Here is a 16271-nt window from a genome sequence, read left to right on the forward strand (position 1 = left end):
AGTTAATGCCATAGTAAATATCACAGTGAATGCCAAAGTTAATGTCGCAGTAAATATCATTGTTAACATCACAGTTAATGTCGAGGTAAATGTCGCCGTAAACGTTGCAAGTAAAGTCGCAGTTAATGTTGAAGGTAATGTTGCCATAAATGTCATAGTAAATGTCGGAGTAAACATCGCAGTATACGGTGCAGTAAACATCACAGTAAATTTTGCAGTGAATGTTGCAGTAAACGTCACAGTTAATGTCGCAGTAAACGTCGCAGTTAACGTTGCAGTAAATGTTGAGGTACATGTTGCAGTACATGTTGCAGTTAATGCCATAGTAAATGTCACAGTAAATGTCACAGTTATTGTCGCAGTAAATGTCGCAATAAATGTTGCAGTAAACGGTGCAGTAAATGTTGCAGTAAACGTCGCAGTACATGTTACAGTTAACATAGCAGTAAATGCCATTGTAAATGCAGCAGTTAATTTCACAGTAAATGTTGCAGTATATATTGCAGTAAACATCACAGTAAATCTCCCAGTAAATGTTGCAGTAAACGTCACGGTAAATGTTACAGTTAACATCACAGTAAATGCCATGATAAATGCCGCAGTTAGTGTCAAAGTAAATGTCGCATTATACGTTGCATTTAACATTACAGTAAATGTTGCAGTAAATGTCGCAATAAATGTTGCAGTAAACGGTGCAGTAAATGTTGCAGTAAACGTTGCAGTATATGGTGCAGTAAACATCACAGTAAATTTTGCAGTGAATGTCGCAGTAAAAGTCACAGTAAAAGTTGCAGTATGCATCGCAGTAAACATTACAGTAAATTTTACATTAAATGTTGCAGTAAACGTCGCAGTAAACGTCTCAGTAAACGTTGCAGTAAATGTCACAATAAATGTCGCAGTAAACGGTGCAGTACATGTTGCAGTAAATGTCACAGTTAATATTGCTGTAACTTTGCAGTAAATGTTGCAGTAAACGTTGCAGTACATGTTACAGTTTTCATATCACAGTAAATGCCATAGTAAATGCAGCAGTTAATGTCTCAGGAAATGTTGCAGTATACATTGGAGTAAACATTACTGTAAATTTCGCAGTAAATGTCACAGTAAACATTGCATTAAATGTGGCAGGAAATGTTGCAGGAAATGTCGCAGTAAACGTCGCAGTACATGTTACAGTTAACATCACAGTAAATGCCATAATAAATGTCGCAGTTAATGTCGAAGTAAATGTCACAGTAAACATCGCAGTAAATGTCGCAGTAAATGTTGCAGTACATGTTACAGTTAACATCACAGCAAATGACATAGTAAATGTTGTAGTACACGTTGCAGTAAACATTACAGTAAATTTTGCAGTAAATGTCACAGTAAAGGTTGCAGTAAATGTCACAATGAATGTCGCAGTAAACGTTGCAGTACATGTTACAGTTAACATCACAGTAAATGCCATAATAAATGCCACAGTTAGTGTCAAAGTAAATGTCGCATTATACGTTGCATTAAACATTACAGTAAATGTCGCAGTAAAAGTTGCAGTAAATGTTGCAGTTGATGTCGCAGTAAACATAGCAGTTAATGTCACAGTAAATGTCACATTAAATGACGCAGTTATTATCGTAGTAAACGTCGTAGTAAATGTTGCAGTAAATGTGGCAGTAAATGTTGCAGTAAATGTCACAGTGAACGTTGCAGTACATGTCAGTTAATATCACTGTAAATGCCATAGTAAATATCACAGTTAATGTCGCAATAAATGTAGCAGTAAACATCGCGGTTAATGTCACAGTAAATGCTGCAGTAAACATTGCAGAAAAATGTTGCATTAAACATCGCAGTTGATGTCGCATTAAATGTTGTAGTAAATGTTGCAGTTAATGCCATAGTAAATGTCACAGTAAATGTCACAGTAAATGTCAAAGTTAATGTCGCAGTAAATATCATTGTAAACATCACAGTTAATGTCGAGGTAAATGTCGCCGTAAACGTTGCAAGTAAAGTCGCAGTTAATGTTAAAGGTAATGTTGCCGTAAATGTCATAGTAAATGTCGCAGTAAACATCGCAGTATACGGTGCAGTAAACATCACAGTAAATTTTGCAGTAAATGTCTCAGTAAACGTTACAGTTAACGTCGCAGTTAACGTCGCAGTAAATGTTGCAGTACATGTTGCAGTACATGTTGCAGTTAATGCCATAGTAAATGTCACAGTAAATGTCACAGTTATTGTCGAAGTAAATATTGCAGTATACGTTGCAGTAAACATCACAGTAAATGTTGCAGTAAATGTCGCAATAAATGTTGCAGTAAACGGTGCAGTAAATGTTGCAGTAAACGTTGCAGTAAACGTCGCAGTACATGTTACAGTTAACATAGCAGTAAATGCCATTGTAAATGCAGCAGTTAATTTCGCAGTAAATATTGCAGTATACATTGCAGTAAACATCACAGTAAATCTCCCAGTAAATGTTGCAGTAAACGTCGCAGTACATGTTACAGTTCACATCACAGTAAATGCCATAATAAATGCCGCAGTTAGTGTCGAAGTAAATGCCGCATTATACGTTGCATTAAACATTACAGAAAATTTTGCAGTAACTGTCGCAGTAAACGTCACAGTACATGTTACAGTTAACACTGCAGTAAATGCCATAGTAAATGCCGCAGTTAATGTCGCGATAAATGTAGCAGGAAAGGTCGCAGGAAATGTCGCAGTAAATGGTGCAGTAAACGTCACGGTTAATGTAACAGTAAACGTTGCATTAAACATTGCAGTAAATGTTGTACTAAATGTCGCAGTAAACGCCGCAGTTAACGTCGCAGTTAACGTCGCAGTTAACGTTACAGTTAATGTTACAGTAAATGTTGCTGTACATGTTGCTGTACATGTTGCAGTTAATGTCACAGTAAATGTCGCAGTAAACGTTGCAGTAAATGTCACAGTTAATGTCACAGTAAATTTTGCAGTAAAAGTTTCAAGTAAAGTCACAGTTAACGTCAAAGTTAGTGTCGCAGTAACATCGCAGTGAACATCACAGTAAAAGTTGCAGTTAATGTTGCAGTAAACATAGCAGCTAAGGTTGCAGTAAATGTCACACTTAATGTTGCAGTAAAAGTCGCAGTAAATTTTAGTGTTAATATATATATATATATATATATATATATATCCATCCATCCATCCATTATCTTGACCGCTTATTCCATTTCGGGTCGCGGGTGAGCTGGAGCCTATCCCAGCATTTTAACAGGTGAGAGGCAGGGTACACCCTGGACAGGTCACCAGTCTGTCGCAGGGCCAACACAGATAGAGACAAACAACCATTCACACACACACTCACTCCTACGGAGAATTTAGAGTGTCCAATTAACCTAACATGCATGTCTTTGGACGGTGGGAGGAAGCCGGAGAACCCGGAGAGAACCCACGCATACACGGGGAGAACATGCAAACTCCACACAGAAAGGCCACCACCCTCAAGGTATATATATATATATATATACTCATCCATTCATTCATTATCTTGACCACTTAGTCCATTATGGGTCGCGGGTGAGCTGGAGCCTATCCCAGCATTTTAACAGGTGAGAGGCAGGTACACCATGGTCACCATGACATGATAGACAAACAACCATTCAGACGCACACTCTCTCCTAGGGAGAATTTAGAATAACCAATTAACCTATCATGGATGTGTTTGGACGGTGGAAGGAAGCTGGGGAATCCGGAGAGAACCAACGCATACACAGGGAGAACATGCAAACTCCACACAGTAAGGCCACCACCCCCCAGGTTTGAACCTCCCCCCAGCGACCTTCTTGCTGTGAGGCTGCGGTGCTAACCATCACACCACCGTGCAGCCACATATCTATATAGAGATATCTATATCTATATCTATATCTATATATATCAATATATATATATCATATATATCTATATATGTGTATCAATATAATATATATACATATGTGTGTGTATACATATGATTTTCGTGTTTTAGTGCATGTTTAGTAAATATTGCAGGGAAAGTGGTTACTCAGTAATGTGGGACTCGTTTTGACCAGAACCTGGACCTGCCAAGCCTCACCTGTCTCCTGGGTGGAGCTCTTTCTAAGTAACTTCCCCACTCGGGGGACGGAGACAATTTTGTACAGAATGTAATCATCGTTGGAGTCCATGTCTGAGGCCAGCAGCATGTACTCCTCGAGCCGCACAGCCCCACCTTCCTGTACCTCGACTGCCACATTATTGATGAGGAAGGGTGGAGAGTCATCCTTTGGGAGGATGTTGATGGGAAATTTATGTCGGATGCTGTGCCGGCCGTCGCTGATCCGGAAGACAATGTGGTCGCGGGTCGAGTCGCTGTCAGAGTGGTGGTAGACCACCACTGCCTCCTTCAGGTCCTGCACGCGGAACATGAAGGCCTTTCCACCTGGAAGCAGAGAGAAGAAAACATGGCTGACTGACTTCATCTCAGGACCGTTCTCATCGTGTTGGCTCTCATCACAGTAGCAGCTTCACATCCACTGGAAGTATCCCGTCCTGCTTACCGGCACATATTAATGCCTGTTAATGAAGTGTGTGGAGGGAAACATGTAGAAAGTTAAAGTTAGGTAACATATTGTAGACTCTTAACCAGAAGACTGAAAACGACTCTTTAACTTTAGGTCTGTCCATTTTGGTCCAGGGTTAGTTGCTATTTCTGTTTCTACTGTTTTCAACTGAAATGCCATTAAATGCATTTTTCCAGACATCAGTAGAGCTGAGTTTACATGATTAATGTGTCTATTTGATTCAGTCATCCACTAAAATACATTTAAATGTAAAAATGTTGCTTTTTGAGGCAAATATTATGTGATTAAAATGTGATTGAGATTAATTTATTACAAAGCATGTAATTGATTAAATTATTTTTTAATAGATCCTTACCCCTAATCTATATATATATATATCATTCATTCATTCATTCATTCTCTGTACCGCTTGGTCCATTACGGGTCGCCTATCCCAGCATTTTAAAAGGTGAGAGGCAGAGTACACCCTGAAAAGGTCACCAGTCCATCGCAGGGCCAACACAGTAATCAATTAACCTATATAAATATATATATATATATATATATATATATATAATTTAAATCATAACTGCATGTATTATTGATATTTTATGATTTTGTTTTATTGTACTATACAACTTTAAATTATAATGTATAACTGAAATTATTAATTTAAATTATTATTGTATATATTAGTATTTTGTGTAATTCCAATTATACCTAATTACATTTTAAATATATAACTTTAAATAATGAATTCAAATAGAATTAGTGAATTAATATATTACACTACCAGTCAAAAGTTTTGACACACAATGGATTTACAGGCAAAGTGTGTCCAAATTTTTGGCTGGTACTGTGTATATTTAGAGTAGGTTTATAGAATTATATAAAAAATGTGAAATGAAATGTTAAATATTAGATCCAAAGTGCAGGATCAACCTGTCTCCATGTATCAGAAACAGTTTTGAACTTCACACATTTCAGGTCATTTTGAGAAAGTACCTGAATCTTTGTAGTTTCAGCTCCTCCCAGTAATACCTTTACATCCGTGTTATCAGAACAGGTACGTCCTGCTGGCCCGAAAATGACAACCTTGGCCATCCTACATGAAGGACCATCTGTCAGCACTCCTCACCCCGGCGTCAGCAGGACTCGTGCTGTTGGCGGTGGTCATTTTACAGCCAAAGCTTTGCACTTTTATTCAGTTACCGTCTCCGTCATGTGCATGCCTTTCCTGCCATTGTCACTTGGAAATAGCAGGTTTACATCAGTGCCTGGAGACAGAGCGTTCACTGGCTGGGGCGGCGCTGTGAGCCACTGGTGGGGTAAAACGTGGCATCCTTCCCAGCGGCCGCCCGGTTGCCAGGATGGGGAACTTCCTGTCTCCCTGCAAGTGGCTGAGAGACAGAAGGGCAGGGTCAGCAGACAGATTGAGAGACGAGCGGCGGCAAGCCCGAACCTCATTAACAACTTTACCGAGGGGAACCGGCTCCCGGTCCAAGTGATGGAAACAACTTGGTAATTGGGCCCAAAGGTGGCATTGGGCAACCGGCCCATAAAGACAGAAACAAGACGTACAGAGTGTGTGTTGGTGTGTGTTCGGGGGGACAGGCAGCTATCCATTTGGCTGAAGGCACTGGATGGAGCCTGCAGTGGCTGTCCCCGAGATGCCGCACCGAGGGTCAGTGTCTCCTTGGAGACGCAGCATCCGTGAGCTTCATCGCAGAGCCAAACTTAATCAGCGAGAAGGGGGAAAAGGAGGAAACCTGCCAAGTGGGACAAAAGTTTCAACGAGTGAGCAGATTAAAACGGTTTGTTTCTGCTAGTTCTGATGTAACATGAGAAAACTGTGAAACAGAAAGACGAACAACAGACGCAGCAGAGCAACAAACTGCAGCTTCACGGCAACAGAAACAGAAGAAAACCCGGAAACTAGGAGCTGCACCAGATGGACTGTTTTTCATCTGAGCTGGAGTTTCTATTTCAGCTCCAGAGCTCAGTTATGATGGGATGGACTGTAGTTTGGGAGGTTGGAACAAGGTTTGAGAGAAAACTGAGGGGTCCGTCCATCACAGAAGCAGTTAGACTGGGGTAATCCATTTATCTTTTTCCTCAACATGTTTCAGCAGGATGCTCAGACACGTTCAGACCTGCTGCTCTGATCCACAGCTGTTTGCACAATGCTGCAGATCTGAAAGGTTCTGCACAGTCCAGGTGGTCCAGGTCCAGGTGTTCTGATGAGAGATCTGAGCTGTTTGATGCTTTCCACTCATCCAGCACATCTTTATTCTCAGTGTGCTGGAGGAAACCTGATCACCGCAGAGCTGCTTTCCATCCCATCCTCTCCTCAGAGTTTGGACCTCTCTGTGTGACCCGGTCTGGTTCTGAATGAACCTGTAAACATGAGTGTGAGTTGATGTAAAATATCACCACCATAACCACCATCAGCATGGGGAGGTAGGGAATCAGCTGAAAAGAAAAAGCAGCATGAAAGGTTACCTCCCTACCGAGCCCCCAGGGCGCCTGCCCCCCCTCAGCTGGTAGCATGGAAACCTGTTTGGGGACAGTGCATCTGCTCTCTGTGCACGGCAGCATGAAATGGCAGAAGTCGTTCCAATCTGCTGCCGTCCAGACAAAGAGGCTGCTTCACAATTGGCTGGGCTGGAAGGGACAGACGTGGACGGAGAGGGAGGCAGCGGCCCCTGGCGAAGTGGCTTCGGCCCATTTTACACCTGATTAGAAAACACATGCAGGGACACTAGACATATGCTTCCCCAGCAACGCCACAGTCCCTGACGGACGGGCCGCACATGCAGTACGAAGACCGGACCAGTTTCTGGGAATTTCAAATACAGAATGCCCAATACTGGCATGGGATTAAAGGCGTGAGGACAAGGAGGACTAGGAGGATGAGGAAGATGAAGAGGACAAAGTGGACCTAGACTGGTCTCCTCTAACATATTAAGCAAAGGTCATTTAAAACCACACCGCTAATATTTTACACAGCCATCCTCATGAGGGAATTTATTCAAAACTAAACAGAAACTGGAAACGAATATAAATAAATAAATTATATGAAATAATTTAGAATATATTCAGGTTTTTAAACGTTAAAGTGATTTAAACGTTTAAATAATTTTAAAACAAATATGAAACCAGATGATGGAAGTAGGATGAAAATGATTAGAAAAAACATAGAATGAAGAATTGAGACATGGAAATTATTCAGCAATAAGATGTTTTCTGTTGTCTTCAACCATTGCACTGTTGACCACTAGCTAACTGGACCAGATCAGCACCAGTATCTCAGAGTTTCCTGTCTCCGACCTACAGATGAAACTGTAATTGTCTCCCAATGCTGCAGGACTCTCACAGGAATAAACTGACTTTCCGTCACACAATAAAACAAATTTTCAAGATTTCGATTGGTGTGCTCTTTCTGATTTTACGCTATCAAGGCCTCACACATCTTCTTGATTATTAAGGTCCAACTTCTGGTAGCATTTGCTTTCTGTTTTCCTAGTCAGACATCTGGAATTCAAGCTTCCAGGAAGTTGCTGTGTGCAACACTAAGGCACACGGGTAACGTGACTGGGAGCAGAACTCTGTTAACTCTCAGGAAACACCTGAATGTGATGACCCCTCACCTCTGACACCGAGCCACCCGTGTAGGGGTCCATCCACAGCTACCAGGTAGACGGCATCGATGTTGTCATTGTCGACTATCTGAAGCTCCTCCCACGTGATTGGTCGGGACTGACCCTCCAGCAGGTCAAGACCTGAGACATCGGAGACATTCAGACAAAAAACACACATGTCCATGTCGCTCAGATGGAAACAAACATACCCATGTTCCAGGACACTCGGGGTGCGTTTGTTTCTGATACCCTGATGGAGATGTGGACCGTGATGGGGGGGCTGGTCATGAAAGAGCCATCTATTACCTGGAACTCCACCTTACATGGGAAACATAGAGGAGAAGGTGTGGGTGATTTGATGGGAGATGTGATATATGGAGGTTTTCTTCATGATTCCCATGAGTCCTCTGAGCTTATGACCAGGACAAAGTCTGAATCTAGCAACAAATGTTAAATTATCGCTGCATTTTACCTGACCCGTCACTTGAGCATTTCACCTTCTAAGGAAACACGTCACCCAGTTAAAACTGGGCGAAGAAGCAGAATAAATTTAAAAAAAAGACATAAATGAGTGAAACATAAAATCTAAGATTTAACTACCCATTAAATATAAGTTTAAACCAGACAGAGAATAAACGTTAAATACCTGTTTGTCTGTTCTTTTTTGACAATCTTTAGACTTCTCCTTACTGTCTGTTAATGAGGCTACAGAAACACTCTGCTCCTCTCTCGCCTCCTCTCTGGACAAACTGTCCTCTGGTGTCAAAACCAGCCAGACAAAACCCTCCCAGTCCATGGCTCACAGAGGTTCTAAGGGAGCACAGAGCCGGACTCAGGGCTGCAGAAAGAAAGTGGCGCAAATCAAAAGAACACACGGCCAAGATAGCCTTTTATCAGAACAAGATCCGCAATGCTCCCAACACACGACATGTTCATGGTGTTTAACTCTCTTCTATCTCCACCACCTGCTCAGCCTCCCACTGTGCTGACTGCAGAAATGTTTGCTTCCTACTTCACTGAAAAGGTCGCTACCATCAGTAACCAATTCACTGAGCTGGACCAACTCAGCCTTACCAAACCAGCTATTGGTGCCTCACTCTGCTCCTTCCGCTCTCTAAATGAGGACCAAGTCTCTAGACTTCTAGTCAGCTCAAAACCCACGACCTGTCCTCTTGATCCTGTTCCCTCTGACATCCTGCAGAGCATTTTACCTACAATCAAACCTGCAGTAACCCATATTATCACCTCCTCTCTTAAATCCGGTGTCTTTCCCTCTGCCTTCAAGCAAGCTCGGGTTCCCCCGCTGCTGAAGAAACTCACACTCAACCCAGCCCAGGTTGGAAACTACCAGCCCGTCTCACTGCTTCCATTCATGTCTAAACTAGTGCGTGCTGTCTCCAGTCAGGGCTCACAGTTCCTCCAAGACAACAACCATATCAGTCAGGTAAGGCCGCTCTACTGAAACCGCTCTCCTGTCAGTTAATGATTCCCTATGGGTTGCCAGATCCACTGGTCAATCCTCAGTCCTTATACTGCTGGACCTGTCTGCTGCCTTTGACAGTCAACCATCATATACTGTTCTCCACACTCTCGGAGCTTGGCATCTCAGGATCTGTCCTCTCGTGGTTTATGTCCTACCTCACAGGAAGATCGTTCAAAGTATCTTGGCGAGGGGGCATGTCTAGATCACATGGGCTGACAACAGGGGTGCCTCAGGGCTCGGTGCTTGGCCCTCTTCTCTTTTCACTATACACCTCCTCACTCGGTGCATCATTAGTGCTCATGGTTTCTCCTACCACTGCTATGCAGATGACACTCAGCTTTTCCTTTCTTTCCCACCTGACGACACAACGTCTCAATGTGAATATCAGCAATTTGATGATATCTCCGCATGGATGAAGGATCGCCACCTTCAGCTAAATCTGTCCAAGACTGAGCTTATTGTTTTTCCAGCCAATCCTTCCTTACCGCCACAGATAAGCGTGCAGCTGGACTCCATCACGCTTGTGCCTACATCTTCTACCAGGAATCTTGGTGCCATGGTAGACAACCAGCTGACCTTTAAGGACCATGTTGCCTCGGTTGCTCGACCTTGCCGATTTACTCTCTACAACATCAGGAGGATCAGACCCTACCTGACTGAACACACGGCCCAGCTCCTGGTCCAGGCTCTGGTCATTTCACGCACTGACTACTGCAACTCCTTACTGGCTGGCCTGCCTGCCTGCTCAGTTAAACCTCTGCTCCAGAACACAGCAGCACGTCTAGTCTTCAACCAGCCCAAAAGAGATCATTTCAATCCGCTACTAATTGCCCTCCACTAGCTTTCAGTTACAGCGCATCAGATTCTAAGCTCTGCTTCTGGCTTACAAAACAATAACCCAAACGGCTCCGGTCTACCTCCACTCCTTAATCCAGAGCTACACTCCCGCTCCACAGTTACGCTCTGCCAGTGAAAGACGCTAAGTGCTCCCACCGCAAGGTGGCGCCACATCAGTAGCTAGACTCTTCTACTCTGTTGTTCTCCGGTGGTGGAACGATCTACCAAACTCCATCCGATCCGCAGAGTCCTTATCCACTTTTGAAAGCAAGCTAAAGACTCAGTTGTTTAAGGAGCATTTCCACACTTAGCTTAACTCTTCTACTCAGAATGAGTTAGAAAGATTTGTCCAGCTCTTTGGCTCAACCAAGTACTGAAGCTGCTGCACTTATGCCCAAGATGATATTGTGTGATGAATTTGTGATGTGTGTATTTAAACAAAATGACTTACAAAAATTACAAAGAAAAAACTTTTATATAAAAATTTATATGCACTGCCTCTAGCACTACATGATGGCACCTGGTCCAACTGGACTCAAAGCAGTCTGACTATCACTTAATTATGATGCCCAATCTTGTTTGAATGCATGCATGTGTTGTTCTTACTCTCAAATGTAAGTCGCTTTGGATAAAAGAGTCTGCTAAATGACTGTAGAATAGTAGAATAGAATTTGTTTTACAGCTTTCATTGTTTTTATTATGGATTTTCAGGTGAGGCCTGGTCCCGCCGACTAAGTTGGAATTCTGCTCCATCACATGTCAAGGAAACCACCCCTCCACTGATATGTTCCTCAATGACACTAGTGGGATGTTCCCTGCAGCTCGCTTTGGAAAACAGGTTCACAGTCACCAACGTTTATTGTCTTTCTCTTTTATGTTGCTTCAGTTGTTCAGATAACAGCCGTAATTTCCAGACAATTAAGTGCAACTGAAAATAAGCCACACCGACTAAATTTAAAAGGAAAAATTGTACATATAGGCCGCAGTTGTCTAGAAGCCAAAGGTGCCTACATTGTAACATAAGATAGTTACGTAAAAAAGGTTTTTAAACAGAGTTTTTTTAAACTGTTAATTAAATTAATTAACACAGCACTAACATGGCAGTAACATGGCAGTAACATGGCGGTATAACGGCACTAACATGGCAGTAATATAGTAGTATTATGAAACTAACATGGCACTAACATGGCACTGACATGGCAGGAACATGGCAGTATAACAGCAGTAACATGGTACTAACATGGTACTAACATGGCAGTAAAATGGCGGTATAATGTGACTAACTTGGCTGTAACATGGCAGTAACATGGCAGGGTAATGGCACTAATATGGCAGTAACATGGCAGTGTAACGGCAGTAACATGGCGCTAACATGGCAGTATAACGACACTAACATGGCACTAACATGGCAGTAACATGGCAGTATAACGGCACTAACATGGCACCAACATATTAGTAAGGTGGGAGTAACATGGCGGTACAATGGCACTAACATGGTACTAACATGGCAGTAAAATGGCAGTAAAATGGCAGTATAATGGCCAAAACATGGCGATGTAACGGCACTAAGATAGCACTAACATGACAGTAACATGGTGGTATAACGGCACTAAAATGGCACTAACAAGGCAGTAACATGGCAGTGTAATGGCACTAACATGGTACTAACATGGCAGTAACATGGTGGTATAACGGCACTAACATGGCACTAACATGGCAGTAACATGGCAGTGTAATGGCACTAACATGGCACTAACATGGCAGTGAAACGGCACTAACATGGCACTAACATGGTGGTATAACGGCATTAACATTGCGGTAACATGGCTGTATTATGGCACTAACATGGCCCCAACATGGCAGTAACATGGCAGTATAACGACACTAACATGGCACCAACATATTAGTAACGTGGGAGTAACATGGCGGTACAATGGCACCAACATGGTACTAACATGGCAGTAAAATCGGGGTATAACGGCACTAACATGGCACTAACATGGTACTAACATGGCAATAAAATGGCAGTAAAATGGCGGTATAATGGCGAAAACATGGGGGTGTAATGGCACTAACATATCACTAACATGACAGTAACATGGCGGTATAACGGCACTAAAATGGCACTAACATGGCAGTAACATGGCAGTGTAATGGCACTAACATGGTACTAACATGGCAGTAACATGGTGGTATAACGGCACTAACATGGCACTAACATGGCAGTAACATGGCAGTGTAATGGCACTAACATGGCAGTAACATATTAGTAACATGGCAGTAACATGGCTGTATAACGGCACTAACATTCAAGATTTCAAGAGATTTATTTGTCATTATACACAGTGCAGGACACAGGTACAACGAAATGATTTCCAGTAGAACCCATCCAAGAGTAGACAGCAACAACATGTAAACACAAACAGGATCAGGCAGACTGAGGCAGCAGCCACTGTGCGGCGCATCTATATTACTATAGATGAAAAAGATAACATGAGGGGAATAAGATGTGGCTAGAGAAAAAAAAAAAAAAAAAAACACACCTCAGTACATAAAAGCACAAATTCAGACATTCACAACATAAGAAACACATGGCAGGGGGGGGAGAGGGGTCGCCAATCGCGGCCAAGTGAGGATGCAGCTGAACATGAGCGCATCCAGTCGACCCGCTGCCCGGGAGTGGAGGGAGGGGGGAGGGATCGACCAAGGCAGTGAATCATCAGGGGAGGTGTTTCAGTAGTGGTGTATGTGAGTGTGGTGCATGCGTGTGTGCAGTAAGTGAGCCTGTGAACTTTCTCCCAGTTTCTTTCTCCAGTCTCTGCCACCTGATGATAGTGGGGTGTTCTTGGGAGCTGATCCAGGAAAAAGTCCATGCCCAAGAGGAGAGTGGGGGGAGGGTGGGGGGGACTGAGCATCCATCAACATAACCTTCCAGGAGAACTTTGTAACCAGCCATCCAAGGCCAGTACAGGGAGCCGAATCAGATAACAGCATTTGTTTTAGTTTCAGGCCAGAGCTGTTTCCTCTGCCTTGAGTCTCTCAGTGGTCCCACTGGCGACTCTAATCATCCGAATTTGTGGGTCAATTTCCATCCAGCCGAGCCGACAACTTCTCCAAGTTGGTGTCCACCCCGCGTACGAGCTCCAGAATCGCAACCAGCTTGTCATTCTGAGCTAGAATAGCCTCCAGTTTACGATTAAGCTCCTGCAACGCCAAAGTCTGATTGTTCACAGCTTGACACATACTGGCACAGAAATCCGGCAGGTTGCCAGTGGCCGCCGACAGTGTCCGAATTTTGCGATATGCCAGGAAACTGCCCGCTCCAAACAGCAGAAACCCAGTTATCATGAATCCGATTGTATAGATGTCTTCAGCGTCCTCGACAAACAAGATCGACAGGCACATGACTTTCCACACTCCCCAGGAATCCATCACATATCCAGTCGAAAACGTTCCGCCAGGACAAGCAGGCTCCCCTACGCCTGTTTTCCGGTTCGAATAGATTTGGTCGATTGCATTTCAGGACCAGCAGATCAAATCCATAGTTCAAGATTTTGGTTTCAGAAAGAAATGCAGAGAGAGAATCAGAGATGACAGGACAAGTAGCAGGGCAGAGTGGGGAGGAGGGAGAGAGAAAAAAAGAATCTGCCTTCGTCAAGAGCCGGAAGAGAAACATGGCAGTAACATGGCAGTATAACCGCACTAACATGGTACTAACATGGCACTAACAAGGAAGTGTAACCACAGTAACATGGCACTAACATGGCAGTAACATGGCGATGTAAGGGCACTAACATGGCACAAACATGGCAGTGTAACCGAACTAACATGGCACTATCATGGCAGTAACATGGCAGTGGTACGTCATTAACATGGTACTAAAATGGCAGTAACATGGCGGTATAATGGCACTAACATGGCAGTGAAATGGCAGTAACATGGCACTAACATGGCAGTAACATGGCAGTATAACAGCACTAATATGGCAGTAACATGGCAGTGTAACGGCACAAACATGGCACTAACATGGCAGTAACATGGCGGTATAATGGCACTAACATGGCAGTGTAACGGCAGTAACATGGCACTAACATGGCAGTAACATGGCGGTATAATGGCACTAACATGGCAGTGTAGCTGCAGTAACATGGCAGTGTAACTTCATTAACATGGTACTAAAATGGCAGTAACATGGCGGTATAATGGCACTAACATGGCAGTGTAACGGCAGTAACATGGCACTAACATGGCAGTAACATGGCAGTATAACGGCACTAATATGGCAGTAACATGGCAGTGTAACAGCACAAACATGGCACTAACATGGCAATAACATGACAGTATAAGGAAACAAACATGGCACCAACATGGCAGTAACACAGTATCACTGACATGGTACAAAAATGGCAGTAACATGGCGGTATAACGGCACTAACATGGCAGTGTAACGGCAGTAACATGGCACAAACATGGCAGTAACATGGCGGTATAATGGCACTAACATGGCAGTGTAACGGCAGTAACATGGCACTAACATGGCACAAACATGGCAGTGTAACCGAACTAACATGGCACGATCATGGCAGTAACATGGCAGTGTAACGTCATTAACATGGTACTAAAATGGCAGTAACATGGCGGTATAATGGCACTAACATGGCAGTGTAACGGCAGTAACATGGCACTAGCATGGCAGTATAACGGCACTAATATGGCAGTAACATGGCAGTGTAACAGCACAAACATGGCACTAACATGGTAATAACATGACAGTATAAGGAAACAAACATGGCACCAACATGGCAGTAACACAGCAGTGTAACGTCACTGACATGGTACAAAAATGGCAGTAACATGGCGGTATAACGGCACTAACATGGCAGTGTAACGGCAGTACCATGGCACTAACATGGCACAAACATGGCAGTAACATGGCAGTGTAACGTCATTAACATGGTACTAAAATGGCAGTAACATGGCGGTATAATGGCACTAACATGGCAGTGTAACGGAAGTAACATGGCACTAACATGGCAGTAACATGGCAGTATACGGCACTAATATGGTTCTAAAATGGCAGTAACATGGCGGTATAACGGCACTTAAATGGCACTAACATGGAAGTAACATGGCAGTGTAATGGCACTAACATGGTACTAAAATGGCAGTAACATGGTGGTATAACGGCACTAACATGGCAGTAATATGGCAGTGTAACGTCACTAACATGGTGCTAAAATGGCAGTAACATGGCGGTATAACGGCACTAACATGGCAGTGTAACGGCACAAACATGGCAGTAACATGGCGGTATAACGGCACTAAAATGGCACTAACATGGAAGTAACATGGCAGTGTAATGGCACTAACATGGTACTAAAATGGCAGTAACATGGTGGTATAACGGCACTAACATGGCAGTAACATGGCAGTGTAACATCACTAACATGGTGCTAAAATGGCAGTAACATGGCGGTATAACGGCACTAACATGGCAGTGTAACGGCACTAACATGGCAGTAACATGGCGGTATAAGGGCACTAAAATGGCACTAACATGGCAGTAACATGGCAGTGTAATGGCACTAACATGGCACTAACATGGCAGTAAAACGGCACTAACATGGCGGTATAACGGGACTAACATGGCAGTGTAACGGCACTAACATAGCACTAAAATGGCAGTGTAACATGGGCCTGACATGGTAGTAGCATGGCGGTACAATAGTACTAACATGGCAGTAACATGGCAGTAACATG

The 16271-nt window shown here is 43.3% G+C and overlaps 1 protein-coding gene across 2 annotated transcripts in view; it reads right to left on the reverse strand.

Moving 5' to 3' along the window:
• frem1b (Fras1 related extracellular matrix 1b) overlaps nucleotides 1-16271 on the reverse strand; it is a 169366-nt gene that overhangs the window by 92147 nt on the left and 60948 nt on the right. For both annotated transcript variants that reach the window (XM_042006153.1, XM_042006154.1), the window contains exons 8-10: nucleotides 8401-8509; nucleotides 8201-8332; nucleotides 4085-4429 (exon numbers count right to left, since the gene is read on the reverse strand). In XM_042006153.1, coding sequence (XP_041862087.1) covers nucleotides 4085-4429; nucleotides 8201-8332; nucleotides 8401-8509 — 586 coding nt within the window. The remainder of the gene's footprint in view (nucleotides 1-4084; nucleotides 4430-8200; nucleotides 8333-8400; nucleotides 8510-16271) is intronic.

This window comes from Melanotaenia boesemani, chromosome 14 (assembly GCF_017639745.1).
Source record: "Melanotaenia boesemani isolate fMelBoe1 chromosome 14, fMelBoe1.pri, whole genome shotgun sequence".
In the NCBI taxonomy this organism is placed as follows: Eukaryota; Metazoa; Chordata; class Actinopteri; order Atheriniformes; family Melanotaeniidae; genus Melanotaenia; species Melanotaenia boesemani.